The following is a 12816-nucleotide window of genomic DNA, read 5'->3' as shown; positions in this document are numbered from 1 at the left end:
CACGGAGGGCACACGGTGGCTCTGGGCTCTCACTCACCACCTCGTAGTGGCCGTACTGCGCCGAGAGGTGCAGCGGGATCTGCCCGTCCAGCGAGGCCATGTTGACGGAGGCGGCGGCGCGCAGCAGCAGCCGCACGGGCTCCAGGCGGCCCTGCCACGCCGCGTAGTGCAGGGGCCGCATCCCTGTGGGCAGCGCGGCTCAGCAGGGCTGGACACGGCCCCCGGCGGGCACGGGGGGCTGGGCCGGGGGCCGTGCCCGGGGTCACCCCTTACCGTTGCTGTCCTTGATGTCCACGGTGGCCTGTGCCTCCAGCAGCAGCGAGATGAGGTCCAGGCTGCCGCCCAGGGCTGCGTGGTGCAGCGCTGAGAACCTGTGGCACAAGGAAGGGCTCAGCCCGGCCCCCGCCCCACTGTGCTGTCCTCACAGCACCCCCTGCACGGGGACATGGGCTGAGGGCTGGGATTGTCACTGGCTGTTCATGGTGACATCCTCCCAGGTTCGCCACTCCCAGCGCCTCAGATTCCCCATAGCAAAACACTGATGAATCCCTCCAAGCTGCCTGTGCCCCGGGGCTCCGTGAGGGATGCAGGCACACTGTGTACCTTGGGAAACCCCACTGAGAGGAGTCCCTCACTCCAGGCCCTCTGTTGGGGGAAACAGGCAGGATGGAGAGGGATGCACCTCCCCTCTCCACGGGGCAGCCAGGCAGCCACAACGCTGCCCACAGTATCCAGCAAACACATCGGCCTTGTGGCCACTCCTGCCCCCTCTGCCAGCTGCCCCCTCCCCATGCCAGCAGGGCTGCCAGGAGCCCATGGCAGAGCGTGGGAGGCCGCTGGTAATGAAAGAGCCCAGTGTCTTGGGGCTGTGAAAGAGGCCTGTCTGCCTGGCACTCCCTGAGCCGTCACGTGAAGGGCCAAGGCCAAGAGAGGGGTCCCTGTGCCACCGGGGATTAGCCCGTGAGCCACTCCAAGGGACATGGGGGGCTCCTGACAGCACCAGCCTCGGGCTCCAATGGGCTCTGCAGTGTCCAAACCCAGTGCCAGGGACTCAGCTCGTCCAGCATGGCTCTCCTCATGATCTGCATCCCCAGATCCCTGTGCAAGTCTCAGCATTGCAGGAGGGAAACTAACCCCAGAAGAGAGGGCTGCTCCTTTCTCCAGTACACACACCATGTCCTGAGCCACAGCAAAACCTCTGCCTCAAAGTGTGGATGTGGGGGGAGTACAAAATCCCCCTGACCCATCTCTGTGGGGCCTCACTCTGCTCTGGGGTGCCCACCCCATCCTCTCCAAGCCCTGAGCAAGGTGATGCCGAGGACACCACCAGCACCTTGGCTCTCCCGGAACACACACTGCCCTCCCCATGCTCATGTCTCACCTCCCCATCATCCCCTTCCTGTGCCCCAGCGAAACCCAACACCCTGCCCGTGTTCCTTAGGCAGAGAACAGACCCTTTACCCCAGTTCCCACCATCAGCCTCCTGGAGCTGCCCAAGCACAAACCCTGTGCCCTATCAGAATCAGATCATTGCTTCTATTATTAAATTCTTTTTCTATTAAGCTCCATCTGCACAGTATTATTTTAAGACGGAGCCATCCTGCACGTTCCCAACCCCCCACTGGCCTGTTAGGACTCATCATGGACACCTCTTCCTACAGAGCCCTCCAAAAGAAAACATGTAGAAATTAGGTACAACAAGAGCACATAAAAACAATGCTAATGACTGACAGGTCAGAGTTAATTCAATAAGAATAATATGCTTATTTATTTTATGAGCCTTTGTGGTTTCTTTAACTCTCAGTACCCAGTTTATTAAGTACTTGGATTTTGGAAGTGATGAGCTACACAAATATGCTGTGGTCACTGGGCAACCTCATATTTTCTTTCTCCAACTCCCCCCAAAACAATGGGATTTTGCTTTTGGGATATTAAACAGAGGCATGAGCACGTGCAGGCACTGAGGCCGGCTGGGTGCTCCTCTGGGCTTCAACCAGGGGGACACAGGGCACTGGCTGGACACGCTGGCATCCCTATCCAACCCCATCCCCACAGAGGGACACATAGAAGGGATTTATGAAGGGTTTTCAGGAGGGACTGAGCACTGCCCTCAGCTGAGATCCAGGCAGGCACTGGCTCTGCCTGTGCAGGGCTTCCCTGGTTCTGGGATGTTGATGGGTTCTCCAGCTCCCCTGAGCTGCAGGACGGACTGGACACCAGGGAGAGGAGCCCCTGCCTGGCAGCAGCACCCAGCACCCTCCAGGGGAGCACTCACCCGTCTGCATCCTGGTAGTTCACGTTCAGGCGCTTGGCAGATCCCAGGAGCTCTGCAGAGACAAGAGGTGAAGGTCAGGGCAGGAGGCAGAGCCTGCAGGCCCCCAGGCCCCACCATGAGCCCCATCCCACACCAGACCCACCTCCCAGCGCACAGAACAGCGCCTGGCCCATCCCGGGGGTCTCTCCTCTACTCTCCTCTGCCTCCACTTTCACCTCCACGGACCCTCAGTGGGCTGACCCAGCTCGAGCTTAGACCTTTCCTCCCTCCATCTCTCCTGCCCTATCCATGTGTGCCCCTGGGATGGGTCAGACCCCGCAGCTCCTGCCACCCTGGCTTGGCAGGACAGCGAGTGCTTCCCTCCCCTTTATAGGCACGGACACACCAAAACTGCTGAGTGGGGCCATTTTACCCCCACTCGCTCCCTGTGCCTGCCACTGCCACTGAGGCCTGGCCCACAGACCACATGGCTGGCATTTTTATGGCCAGGGCAGAGGCTGGAGCTTTCAGCTGTGAATGCAAGGATTGTGCTACCTTGGACATCCCCATTCCCCTGGCCAGCCCTCCCTTCCCTTCAGAGACCCAAGGATTGTGCCACCTTGGCTATTCCTACCCCTCTACCCATATCTCCTGCTCCTTCAGAGCAGCAGAGGATGCTCAGCCCACCCTCAGCACAGCCTCACACGCACCTCCAATGCACCCCCAGCTCCCTGCCCCTTCCCACAATTAATTCCAATGGATTCCTTCCTCCCACACAGAGAGGACATTTTATTCTTCACCGAGGGGCTGAGAGCGGATTAACATCTCTGGAATTCACCCGCCAAGTCAAAAGGGAAAGAAAGGGGAAGGTATGTGGGGGGCCAAGAAATACCACCACTCCTCCTCTGCCTTTCCAGGCAGCCCCAGCGCTGAGCCAGGGAGGATTAAATGCTTTGAATGGTTTCTCTGCTTTTTCCTACAGAAAATCAAAGTCTGAGTGCCAGGCTCTGAGCCTGGGGTGAAACAGCTGCTCAAACCCCACTCGGCTGTGGGGGGGTCCTGGGGAAGGAGCCCCTTCCTCGCAGCCAGGTAGATCTCTGGGGCTGAAGATCCTTCTCCTTTTCCTTCCTCTCCTTCTCCTCCTCAATTCCCTTCTCCTTCTCTCCCAAGGTCTCTGCCCACCTTGCATGGCAGATCCCTTAAGCCATACTGGGCTCTGTGACCCCTCTGCTGGAAAAGAAGAGCTGAAGGGGGGCTGGCTCATTCATCATGCAAATGGATAATTAAAGGAAACCAAGGACTGGGGTGTTCATTACTGCAATTTACAGTGTTTTGTAAACAGCCTAATTAACACAAAATGAGCTTGGAGTGGCTGCTGGTGAAGGACTCGTGACTCCTCACCACAGCTGAGGGGATCAGGACAGGATCACCCTAATTACCTCTTCCAGGGACTGTTTGTCTTTGAGCCTCAGCCACCAACCCAACAGACCTTCCCAAAGGAACTGGCTCCCAAAGCCATCACTCAGCAGAGCTCCCACTTCCCCCTCCCAGCCCCAAGAGCTCAGGATCTGGGGTCTTCATCAAGGACAAGTCGCTTCCCTTGACCTCAGCAGCCAGGAAAAAATAACATTTCACTTGTAAATTGGCCACTTCTGATCTGAGTCCTAGAGAACCGTAACCACTGGGATTGTTCCCACCATCTGCAGCTGAAAACTGCCCCTGGAAAAGGGTCAGGAAGGGGAGGAGAAAGAAGAGGGGAAGAGGGGTCCTTACTCAGGGCAGGAGGGGCAGACCCTCCATGATGACCACTGGGAGTGCAATGCTGGGAAAAGAGACAGGCTGGACGGAGATGCCCAGTGAGCACCAACACCTCCAAAAGAGGCAGAAACATCCCACAGCCCCTGGGGGCTGGTCCTGGAGTTGAGCAATGCCCACTGTTTGAAGAAGGGGAGTTCACCCAAATATCCTATCCCTAACCCCACCTTCAAGGGGACTGAGCTGGCCAGTCCACTAAGCAGGGCTGGGATGTCCCAGGACACAGTGGGTGTCCCAGGCAGCTGGCAGCATCCACATCTCCCTGAGCAACATTCCTCAAATTCGTTCCCTGCTCCAGCAGCCCAGCCAGGCCAGGACCCAGGGCAGGACCACACAGACATGGTGTGGGTGGCTGAGAAAGCTGCAGGTCACCAATAGCAGAGCCAGGAGCAGCATTCCCTTTGGGGGTCTTCCTAAATGCTTGGGTCCACCTTGGGCAGAGAGGGAAAGCATCCCTGGTTTGCAGGTGGGTAAATCACTGCTTGGAGAGCTGGAGGGTTTGCAGCAAGGCTGGTAGGTGAAGCATGGGTGGGAAAGTGTCTTGACACCCCAGCATAAAGGCATGGGAAAGGAGAAAAAGAGGGATGGAGGGGAAGCAGAGCACAGCCAAGCAGCTGGGACCCCTCCACCAGTGCCATCCTGCTGCACAGCCTCAAACTCCAGGGACCTGGTGACAGGAAGGCAGCTGACGGGACATTTCCCTGCATTCCCCCTCCTCATTCCATCCATGTGCTCCTTTTAACCAATTCCCCAGGTATTCCCCATTTCTTCAGCCCCTTCTCTCCTCGCTGGTGCCCAGGCTACCCATCCTTTTCCACACAGATGTTCTGGAGCTCAGCAGAGGCTGGGCCAAGCTGTTCCCAATCCCGCAGCCCTCCCAGTCTGGCCTGGTCAGCTTTGGCAGGGGGCTGCAGAGCTGGTCTGGGAAAGGGCTGCAGGGTTAATCCAGTTACAGCACTGGGATGGCGTGGCCAGATCCTTCCCAGCCACATCATCACTGGGCCAGGGGCACTCTCAGGCCTGATCCGCAACCCCCATTCCCCACCAGAGCACGCTCATAACCCGGGAGAATGAGCCCAGAACACGGACCCAGCGCTGAAATACAAGGCACCCTGAAGGGGTTATTTATTTCCAGGGAAAAAACCCAGCTTGGTGCACCCCAAGGGTTAACTCCAGCCGCGGCTTCCCCCCGCCCGGCCCTGCTCCCCAGCACGACCCCGTGAGGGGTCCCCGCCCGCTCTGCCCCGGCCCGCCGCGCCCCCGGCGCCTGCCCGGGCAGGAGGAGGCTCCGCAGCGCAGGGCCGGGCCTGAGCGAGGCCTCGAGGGAGCTGAAGAGCTTCTGTGCGGCGTCTGGCTGCCAAGCGGCAGCGGGAAGCACCTCCGGAACGCTCCGGCAAATTGCTTACAAATGTCGGGCCGGCCGCCGGCCGTGGCGAAGGCAGCGCGGCCGCCCGGCACCAAACGGGGCCGGGACCCTCCGCCCTGGCACGGCCTGGCTCCGGCCCTTGGCCTCTGGGTCCCCACTGAGGCACAGCCCCGCATGGCGCATTCCCAAGCAGCCTCCTTCGCCTGTGCCTCGGTTTCCCCCGGGCCGCCCTCCCATGGCGGGCATGCCAGGCTGGGCTGGGCTCCTCGCGGGGTGCGGGAGGCACCCGGGAGCGGCCGGCCGGGGCGGGCACCTCACCCGCCGCGCTGGCAGCCGGCCCGGCACAAAGCCGTATTTACCCCCCCCCGAGGCACTCGCCTGGCGCCGGCTGTGCCGGCTGCGTGGAGCCAGGCGTGCCCTCGGCCAGCCCAGCACCCCTGTGCCAGCGGACCGGGCACCCTGAGTCACCCGCTGCCCTCCAACGGAGAGCTCGGTCCTGCGGGGACAGCCGTGAGCTTCACCCCGAGCTCTTGGAGACCGACACAATCCCTCCAAAGTGCTCCTTGGGGAGCCGTGACACGTGCTCGCCTGGGTTTGGCTGGGGAAGGAAATGCCCAAATATCCTGTGGAGTCCTGCCCTTTGGATGCTCCTGCCCTGGCTCTCACACAGGACAAGGCAGGTTTTAGTGCTGTGAGCCCCTGCCGGATTTGTCCAGCCAGGGCAGCCACAGCAGAGCTCCACCACTTGCAAGGCTTTGTTGCTGTCCAGGACAACACACAAATACATAACTGGAGATCTACCTTCTTGCCACAAAACAACCCTTTCTGCTGGTCCTGTGTCACAGACTCTCATCCCATCCCCTTGTCCTGGGAAATCACATCCCCACACTGCTGGCTGCAAGTACCCCTGTGTCATGAGCCTCCCTGTGCTGCAGGTCTGAGCACTCCAGTGTCATGAACATCCCTGTGCTGCCAGCCACAGCATCAACCCTGAGTGTCCCTGTACCATGAGCATCCCTGAACATCCAGTCCTGAGCACCCCTACACTGCCTGCTATGAGTACCCTGCATGCAGGAAAGCCCTGCAAGGGCACTGCAGGAACACCATTCTGCTTCCCTGGGCAGTGGGAGAGGGACAGTGTGCATTGAACACACCAAATACATGCACGTACCCTCTTGGGAAAATGAAATCCACCTGGGGACTGTCACCAGTAAGCCAATAAACCAGCTGGAGGAGCTAATCAGCTGCTATCCCGCAGAGCAGCAGCCGTCTCCGATGGTGGTGGCAGCCTCTGGAGCTGGAGGCGGAGGTGGCAGGAGGTGACAGCTTCACCCAACCTGCCCTGTGATGGCCCGGGGTGGCCCTGCCTTGGCACATGATGGGTTCATGCCAGGGCTCAGGACAGACTCACCATCTTGGCCAAAATCAAGACCCAAAGAGGTGATGTCCATCCCTCTTCCGCAGGAATCACCCTTCCCTGTCACCTCTCCGTCCACAGGCACGTCCGCTGTGGCCACCCACGGGCGGCTCCTCCCGGCGCAGCCTCCCGGCAGAGCGGCTGCTTCAGCAGCAGTTTCCCAATACGCTCACAAGATTCACCCACCTCGATAGGGAAGGAGTTTAGCCACAGAGATGTTAAGAAACTTAACCAAAGCTGCCCAGCCAGCTCAGAACAGAGGCGGGGCGAGAGCCAAGGGCTCCTGACCCCAGCTCTCTACTACAGCCACCAGCTGCACCCCAAACACTGAGCCCAGTGCTGTGCCTGGCTCCCCAGACAGGGGCTCCCCTAATTCCCCTGTGGTGATGGTTGGTGAATTTGGCTGCCAAGGGGCTGCTGCCTGGGAAACCTGGCTGAGCACCCATCCCTGTGCCCAAATGCCATGGCTGTCCCAATGCCACAGGTGTCCAAAGGCCAGGGGTGCCTTCCTGCCCACAAAGAGCCTGTGCCAGGTTTGAGGCTCTGCAGCATCACTGAGGATGGGCTCCCCACCAACGCTGACAAACAGGCCCCTTGCCAAGCCAGGCACTGGGGGGGTTGGTGTGACTGGGGCAAAGCCACTGGGTTAACTGGCAGGGATGGGGAGGCTGCAATCAAGGAGGTGGAATCCCATCAGCAGAGGGCAAATGGCATTGACATGAGAGCAGCTGGGAGCCCCTTACTGTCCCTACACCAACATCTGGTAACTCCTCAAGAGTAATTGGCATTTTCACCCCTTGAGAAACCTACCAAACCCTGGAGCAGACCAGGGCCCTGCCTGCTCTGACACTGCACAGGCTGCAGGATGGCTGTCACACCAAGCCCTGCTCCTGGTTTCAGCAGCCTGGAATAATCCCAGCAAGTGCAATAACCTTCCAGAGCTGAGCTCTGGGCAGCTTCTCACAGCATCCTGAGACTGGATACAGAACCCCTGTGCTATGAGTATCCCTGCACCTAATGTTTTTTTCTAACCTCAACAAAAGTCACCATTTAGCCCTGTCTAGAGCCCCAAATCTTAGGGCTTACAGCCACACAGAGCACAAGCTGTTCCTGTCACCAACTTGTCTCTGCTGATGGTATGTTCGAGTCTCCTCTGGCAGCTTGGCCTCCTTCCTCATCTCCTTCTTTAAGCAATTCTGTCCTGCAGCATGTTCAGATATGATGGTGGATGATGGTGAAGGTGGGTGATGGCAGAGGAGTTCGAGAGGTCCAGGGATTTGCCTTCCATCCTAGGCTGGGCTGGAGGCCCACCACAAACAAAGAGGGATAGGGCAACAGGACCATAGAGTCAACTGGGAGCCTTTTTCCTTCTTTAGAGAAGTCTGGGAATATTTTTTCCAGGGTAAATCAAACTGCTAACGTTTTTTAAGAGGCTGGCAACAGATGAGACATTGGGCAGCATCCCCACACAGCACAGACATTGATCACTCACCCGCAGCCCAGCTACTCCAGGACCCCCACCAAACCCCCAATTCCCCCCTGCTGCTTCCCCTCACAAGCAAAGCAGGAAAAAACAGGCAGTTTGTTCAAAGTGAAGGCTCTCAGAACAATGAAAGGAAAAGCAGAATCGGAAACCCTGTCTCCATCCACACAGCTGGGAAGAAGGTGCAGCTCTCAGCTCTCGACCCCAAGGTTTGATGGCCACAGGGGACAGAGGGGACAAATGCCAAGCAGGGAAAAGAGCATCACAGGAAAGGTTTGGGGCTGGATTCACCCCTTGCAAAAGCCAAACACATGCTCCTGCTCTGACTTTCAGAAGGATTTCAGATGGGGTGAGGTGGATGGCGCTTGCACCCCTTCTCCACAATAATTTGTGGGTTTGTAGTGGCTGCCTATCCCAAAGTGATGCAGCCCAGCCCAGCTCCCCTGGCTGGGAGAAGTGGTAACACCCCTTCCCCACGGAGCTGAAATTGCATCCCCCAGCCCCATCCAGGATGGAAACAGCTGGGAAAGGCTTCGGGTGGGAGAAGCCAGGCGGCTCCTTCGGAGATCCAGGGGCTCCTTTCCCAGCTGGCCGGGGAAACGCGTTACCGGGAGGTGAAGTCACCGTCCCTGCTGGGACCTGGCTATTCCGCTCTCCAGGATGTGAACTCAGAGGAGCTGTATTTGCCCAGGGAAGAGGTGGAGCCTTTTCCATTTCCCCCATCCTTCCGAAAGGACAGGACGCCTCCTGAGCGGGAAGAGATGGGCCGATAGCGCTGGGGGCCCAGGCCAAGTGCCAGCACTGCCTGAACCTGCAGCGGGCACGCCTGGCCGGTGGGACATGGGACCAGCAGAGCATCAGCTCACTAACAATGCACCTTAGCTCATGTCCAGCTGGTTCCCTGCAAGCCAAGGGAGGGCTATCCCAGATCCCCTGGCGAAGGGGCTGCACCTACAGACACTCAGTGTTGTCATTCATGCCATACCCAGTAAATGGTGCATTAGCATAATCTGTGGTGGATGTGCTACAGATTCACAAGGGCAAAAATAACACAGAAAGGACTTAGAGAGATTAGGAGAACAAACCCAGGCAGATTCAACCTGGGAAAAATGCAGATTGCAGCATCTGGGGAGAAATAATCCAACCGGCAGCAGGTCAATGGGAGGAAGAAAGAGGGGAAGCAGGATGTGGGGGGACGGTGAGAGGAGCAGTGTGAGCGTGGGCACAGAGGGACCTGCTGGTCAGGAAAGCAACCTCGGCAGCCCTGCGTGGGGGGAGGCTGCTTGCCAGGGTACCCCACTGTGTATTCTGCTGCTTTCTGGGGTACCACCGCCCATCACATACCCAGGGCTGTGAACATGAGAGAGGCTCACAGGGAACGTGAGAGGTGAGCGACAGGAGGCAGCAGTGAAGGGTTGGCCTTGCATGGGAAGATTAGGGCAGGTCAGTAAGTCTGGATTAGCTGAGCAACAGTTAATTAGGGAGGGCGAGCAGGGACGCAGCAACCCAGCAACCCACCTACACCTGGAGGGGTTTGACGCTCCAGAGCAGCACGTACCTATTTATTTTATGGTTCTAACAATGAGCCCCAGATAAAAATTAGAGCAGCCAACAGTGGCCAACAAAACCCTGTGGGCTCAAGGGAGCGAAACCAAGATCCAGCCCCTACACTGCTTGGAGGTTGCAGCAACCCTGCAGCTTCCAGGGGAAGCAGGGCAAGGCTGAGGCTGGAGAACTGGGCTGCCACAGCCCTATGGCACCACGTCGCCATCAGCACCAGCCCCGTGCCCGCACATGGCAGCTTGGCACCCAGGAGCTGCTCCAGCCGGTGGAGCCAGTACTCAAAGCACACAGCGATGCGGAGGCTGGAAATCCTGTGACATCCTCCTCCTTTGGCCCCAGGGAAGCTGCCGTGCACCTGGAGCAGGCGCTGCCAGGGCGGACGGAGCGGCTGTCCCCACCCTGGCTGCGCTAATCTGGGCAAGGCACACACAGGATGGGAGGGGAGGCAGCGGGAGGTGAAGCTGTTCGCTCGAGGTCACCCACAAGGTCGATGGTTCAAGTGCCGCCACTCCTCCCCGAGGCTGCCACACGGCTGGGAACTGAATTTTACTCAAAACTCCCCCCTCTCGCCGGCAGCCCGTGGGCAATCAGCTGTCGGCAGCCCGGGACTAACCTCAGACGGCTGCTGGCGGCCAGTTTGGAGTCACACGGTTAAAAATACCTTGCGGATGCCTCTCCTCAACTCTGACCCCGCGAGCCGGTGCTGCCGCCAGCCCTGCTCAGGGACGTGCCAGCAGGGTCCCCTGGGACAGTCACAGCCTGGGCTGTGGCAGCTGCTGCCTGGGGACTGGGTTTTCCTAAGAACCAAGGATTTCCACTATATTCTCTATTGCCAAACTGAAATAAGGGGCTCAGATTCCTAAAGCTTCCTTCCAGCAAGTGATGCCTGCACTGTCCAGCTCCCTCTGAACTGCAGCCTGGATTTCAGCAGCTTCAGCAAAATGTCTCCTCTCCGGGACAGAGCCAAAATGTGGCCTCTGGTTCCTGCCAGTCTCAAGGGATGCTGGATGGGTGACTGCTCCTGCAGATTCCATGGTGCTGCAGCCGTTTGTGGCATCTGCATTGGGAAAAAGTGTAAGGATCTCACTCAGCAGTGGCCACGCAGCTCCCAAGCCATGGACGGGAGGGATCCTTCTCCAAATCCCTTATGGTGAGGGCACACAGGCCACCTTGCTGTTCCCATTCCCTGTGCAAAGGTCACCTACCAAAACTCGTGAGAACTGACTGGCTGCTCCATGCTGCTGGCAAGTGGGAATGGGAGAGGGATGGGTCCATCACAAGCAGGCACAGGCCAAGCTCTCTCCAGCCTGAGAGAGATGGTCCCATTGCCACTCTCCTTTCCCTCCCAAGGTGGGGAAAAGTGTTGTCCTTTCAACAGCATCCCGTGGCATGGTCCATGCCCAGAGTGAGAGCTCTTTCCCAGATGGATCAGACCCTCCAACTGCCTGCCTGCATTTCTGGCTGGACCATTCCAAAGTGGGAGAAGCCATCGCCAAAATCTTGCCCACTGCCTTAGCTGGATTGGGATATTTTCATACAGCTGTGGCAGTGAAGAATTTGCCTGGGATCCTGGTCTACAACAGGGTTCCATATGCAGTGGACAGGAGAGGGACATGACAGCTACATGACCAGGATGTCCTGCACCACCCTGCATGTCCCCACATGGAAGCAGCAATCACTCAGCAGTTAGGGACAGTCTGTGTCCTGGGGAGAGGCATCACCCTGTTCTGGAAGCAGGAACCCGCCCCAGGACCCACACCCACCTTCCCATCCCTTGGGGGCCCTTGGTGACTGCTGAGCTATTCTGGGCACTGCGTTCCTGACCCCCTCCCCTCATCCCAGCTGCTCCAGGGCCAGCAGGGAGGGCAGCAGGTTCCTCCCATTGCCAGCCCGGACGCCAGAGCCGGGCAGCAGCTGCTTGGGGACCAGCTGGGGACAAAGGCAACACAGAGCAGCCCCATCCCCCCATATCCCTTGGAAGGGACAAGGGCTGAGTTAGTTACAGCAAGGTCAAAGGCATCACAATACAACTCCAGTAGAAAAGAACGAGCTGGATCTGAAGACCCCCAGTCTGAGCTCTGGTCAGCGTCTCCCATAAAGGGATCAGGAAGGGGTTTGGGGGCAGTACATCAACACCTCCCACCCCCCAAAGAACAGGCCCAACTCAGCACCAGAGGTAAACAGAGGCAGAGGCAACATCCTTGGCTCCTTGTCAGACCAATGCTGTGCCCAGCTTCCCGCAGGGAGCCCGTGCCAGGTCAGCCCCCTCCACCCCAGCCCTGCCTGGGCGCTCCCCACACCCCATCCCGACGGAGCGGTGGTGGGACACAAGCCAAGGCCTGCCTGCTCCCTGGACCCCTGCCGGGAACTCGATCTGTTTACGCCTTCCCAGCACGGCGGGTGCGTGTCGGGAACGGCCCCGGCAAGCCCGACTTGGCGGCGCAGGCAGGACGTGGGAGCAAGCCCTGAAACCCCACCTGCTGCCCCGCAGCATCCCGGGGCAGGGTGGGGAAAAAGTGGAGGAGCACAGGGAAATATGGGACCCTCCTGCCTCCATCTGCTCCTTTTTGTAGAAAAGGCACCACTTCTTGCTCTGTGGTACCTCTCCTGTGGCATCCAATGCCCCCTACCCTGGCCACGAGACCATGGCGCGTTGCTCCATCCCCAGGCTTGGCAGGGAACAGCTTTCTGAGCAGTGGCAATCCTTCTGGGAAAGCACTGGGAGAGCCAACTAGCCCTGGAAGGCTCTGGAAGGCTCGTCCCTTCCTGGAAAACAAGGTACTGTTTTGGCAAACATAGCCAGCAACATGTGTGGGTGCAGGGGGCTGATGGCCACATGCTGGTCCCTGTTCCAGGGCCTGGGCTGTACCCAGATGGGGCTGAGAAGAGGCACCCACCTGCACTGCTCCTGGGAGGAG

The 12816-nt window shown here is 58.7% G+C and overlaps 1 protein-coding gene across 4 annotated transcripts in view; it reads right to left on the bottom strand.

Moving 5' to 3' along the window:
- CASKIN2 (CASK interacting protein 2) overlaps nucleotides 1-12816 on the bottom strand; it is a 29855-nt gene that overhangs the window by 9211 nt on the left and 7828 nt on the right. For all 4 annotated transcript variants that reach the window (XM_058039104.1, XM_058039105.1, XM_058039107.1 and 1 more), the window contains exons 2-4: nucleotides 2276-2327; nucleotides 274-371; nucleotides 38-183 (exon numbers count right to left, since the gene is read on the bottom strand). In XM_058039104.1, the coding sequence (XP_057895087.1) occupies nucleotides 38-183; nucleotides 274-371; nucleotides 2276-2327 (296 nt within the window). The remainder of the gene's footprint in view (nucleotides 1-37; nucleotides 184-273; nucleotides 372-2275; nucleotides 2328-12816) is intronic.

Source organism: Melospiza georgiana, chromosome 21 (genome assembly GCF_028018845.1).
Source record: "Melospiza georgiana isolate bMelGeo1 chromosome 21, bMelGeo1.pri, whole genome shotgun sequence".
Lineage (NCBI taxonomy): Eukaryota > Metazoa > Chordata > Aves > Passeriformes > Passerellidae > Melospiza > Melospiza georgiana.
This window is presented reverse-complemented; position numbering and strand designations above follow the sequence as displayed.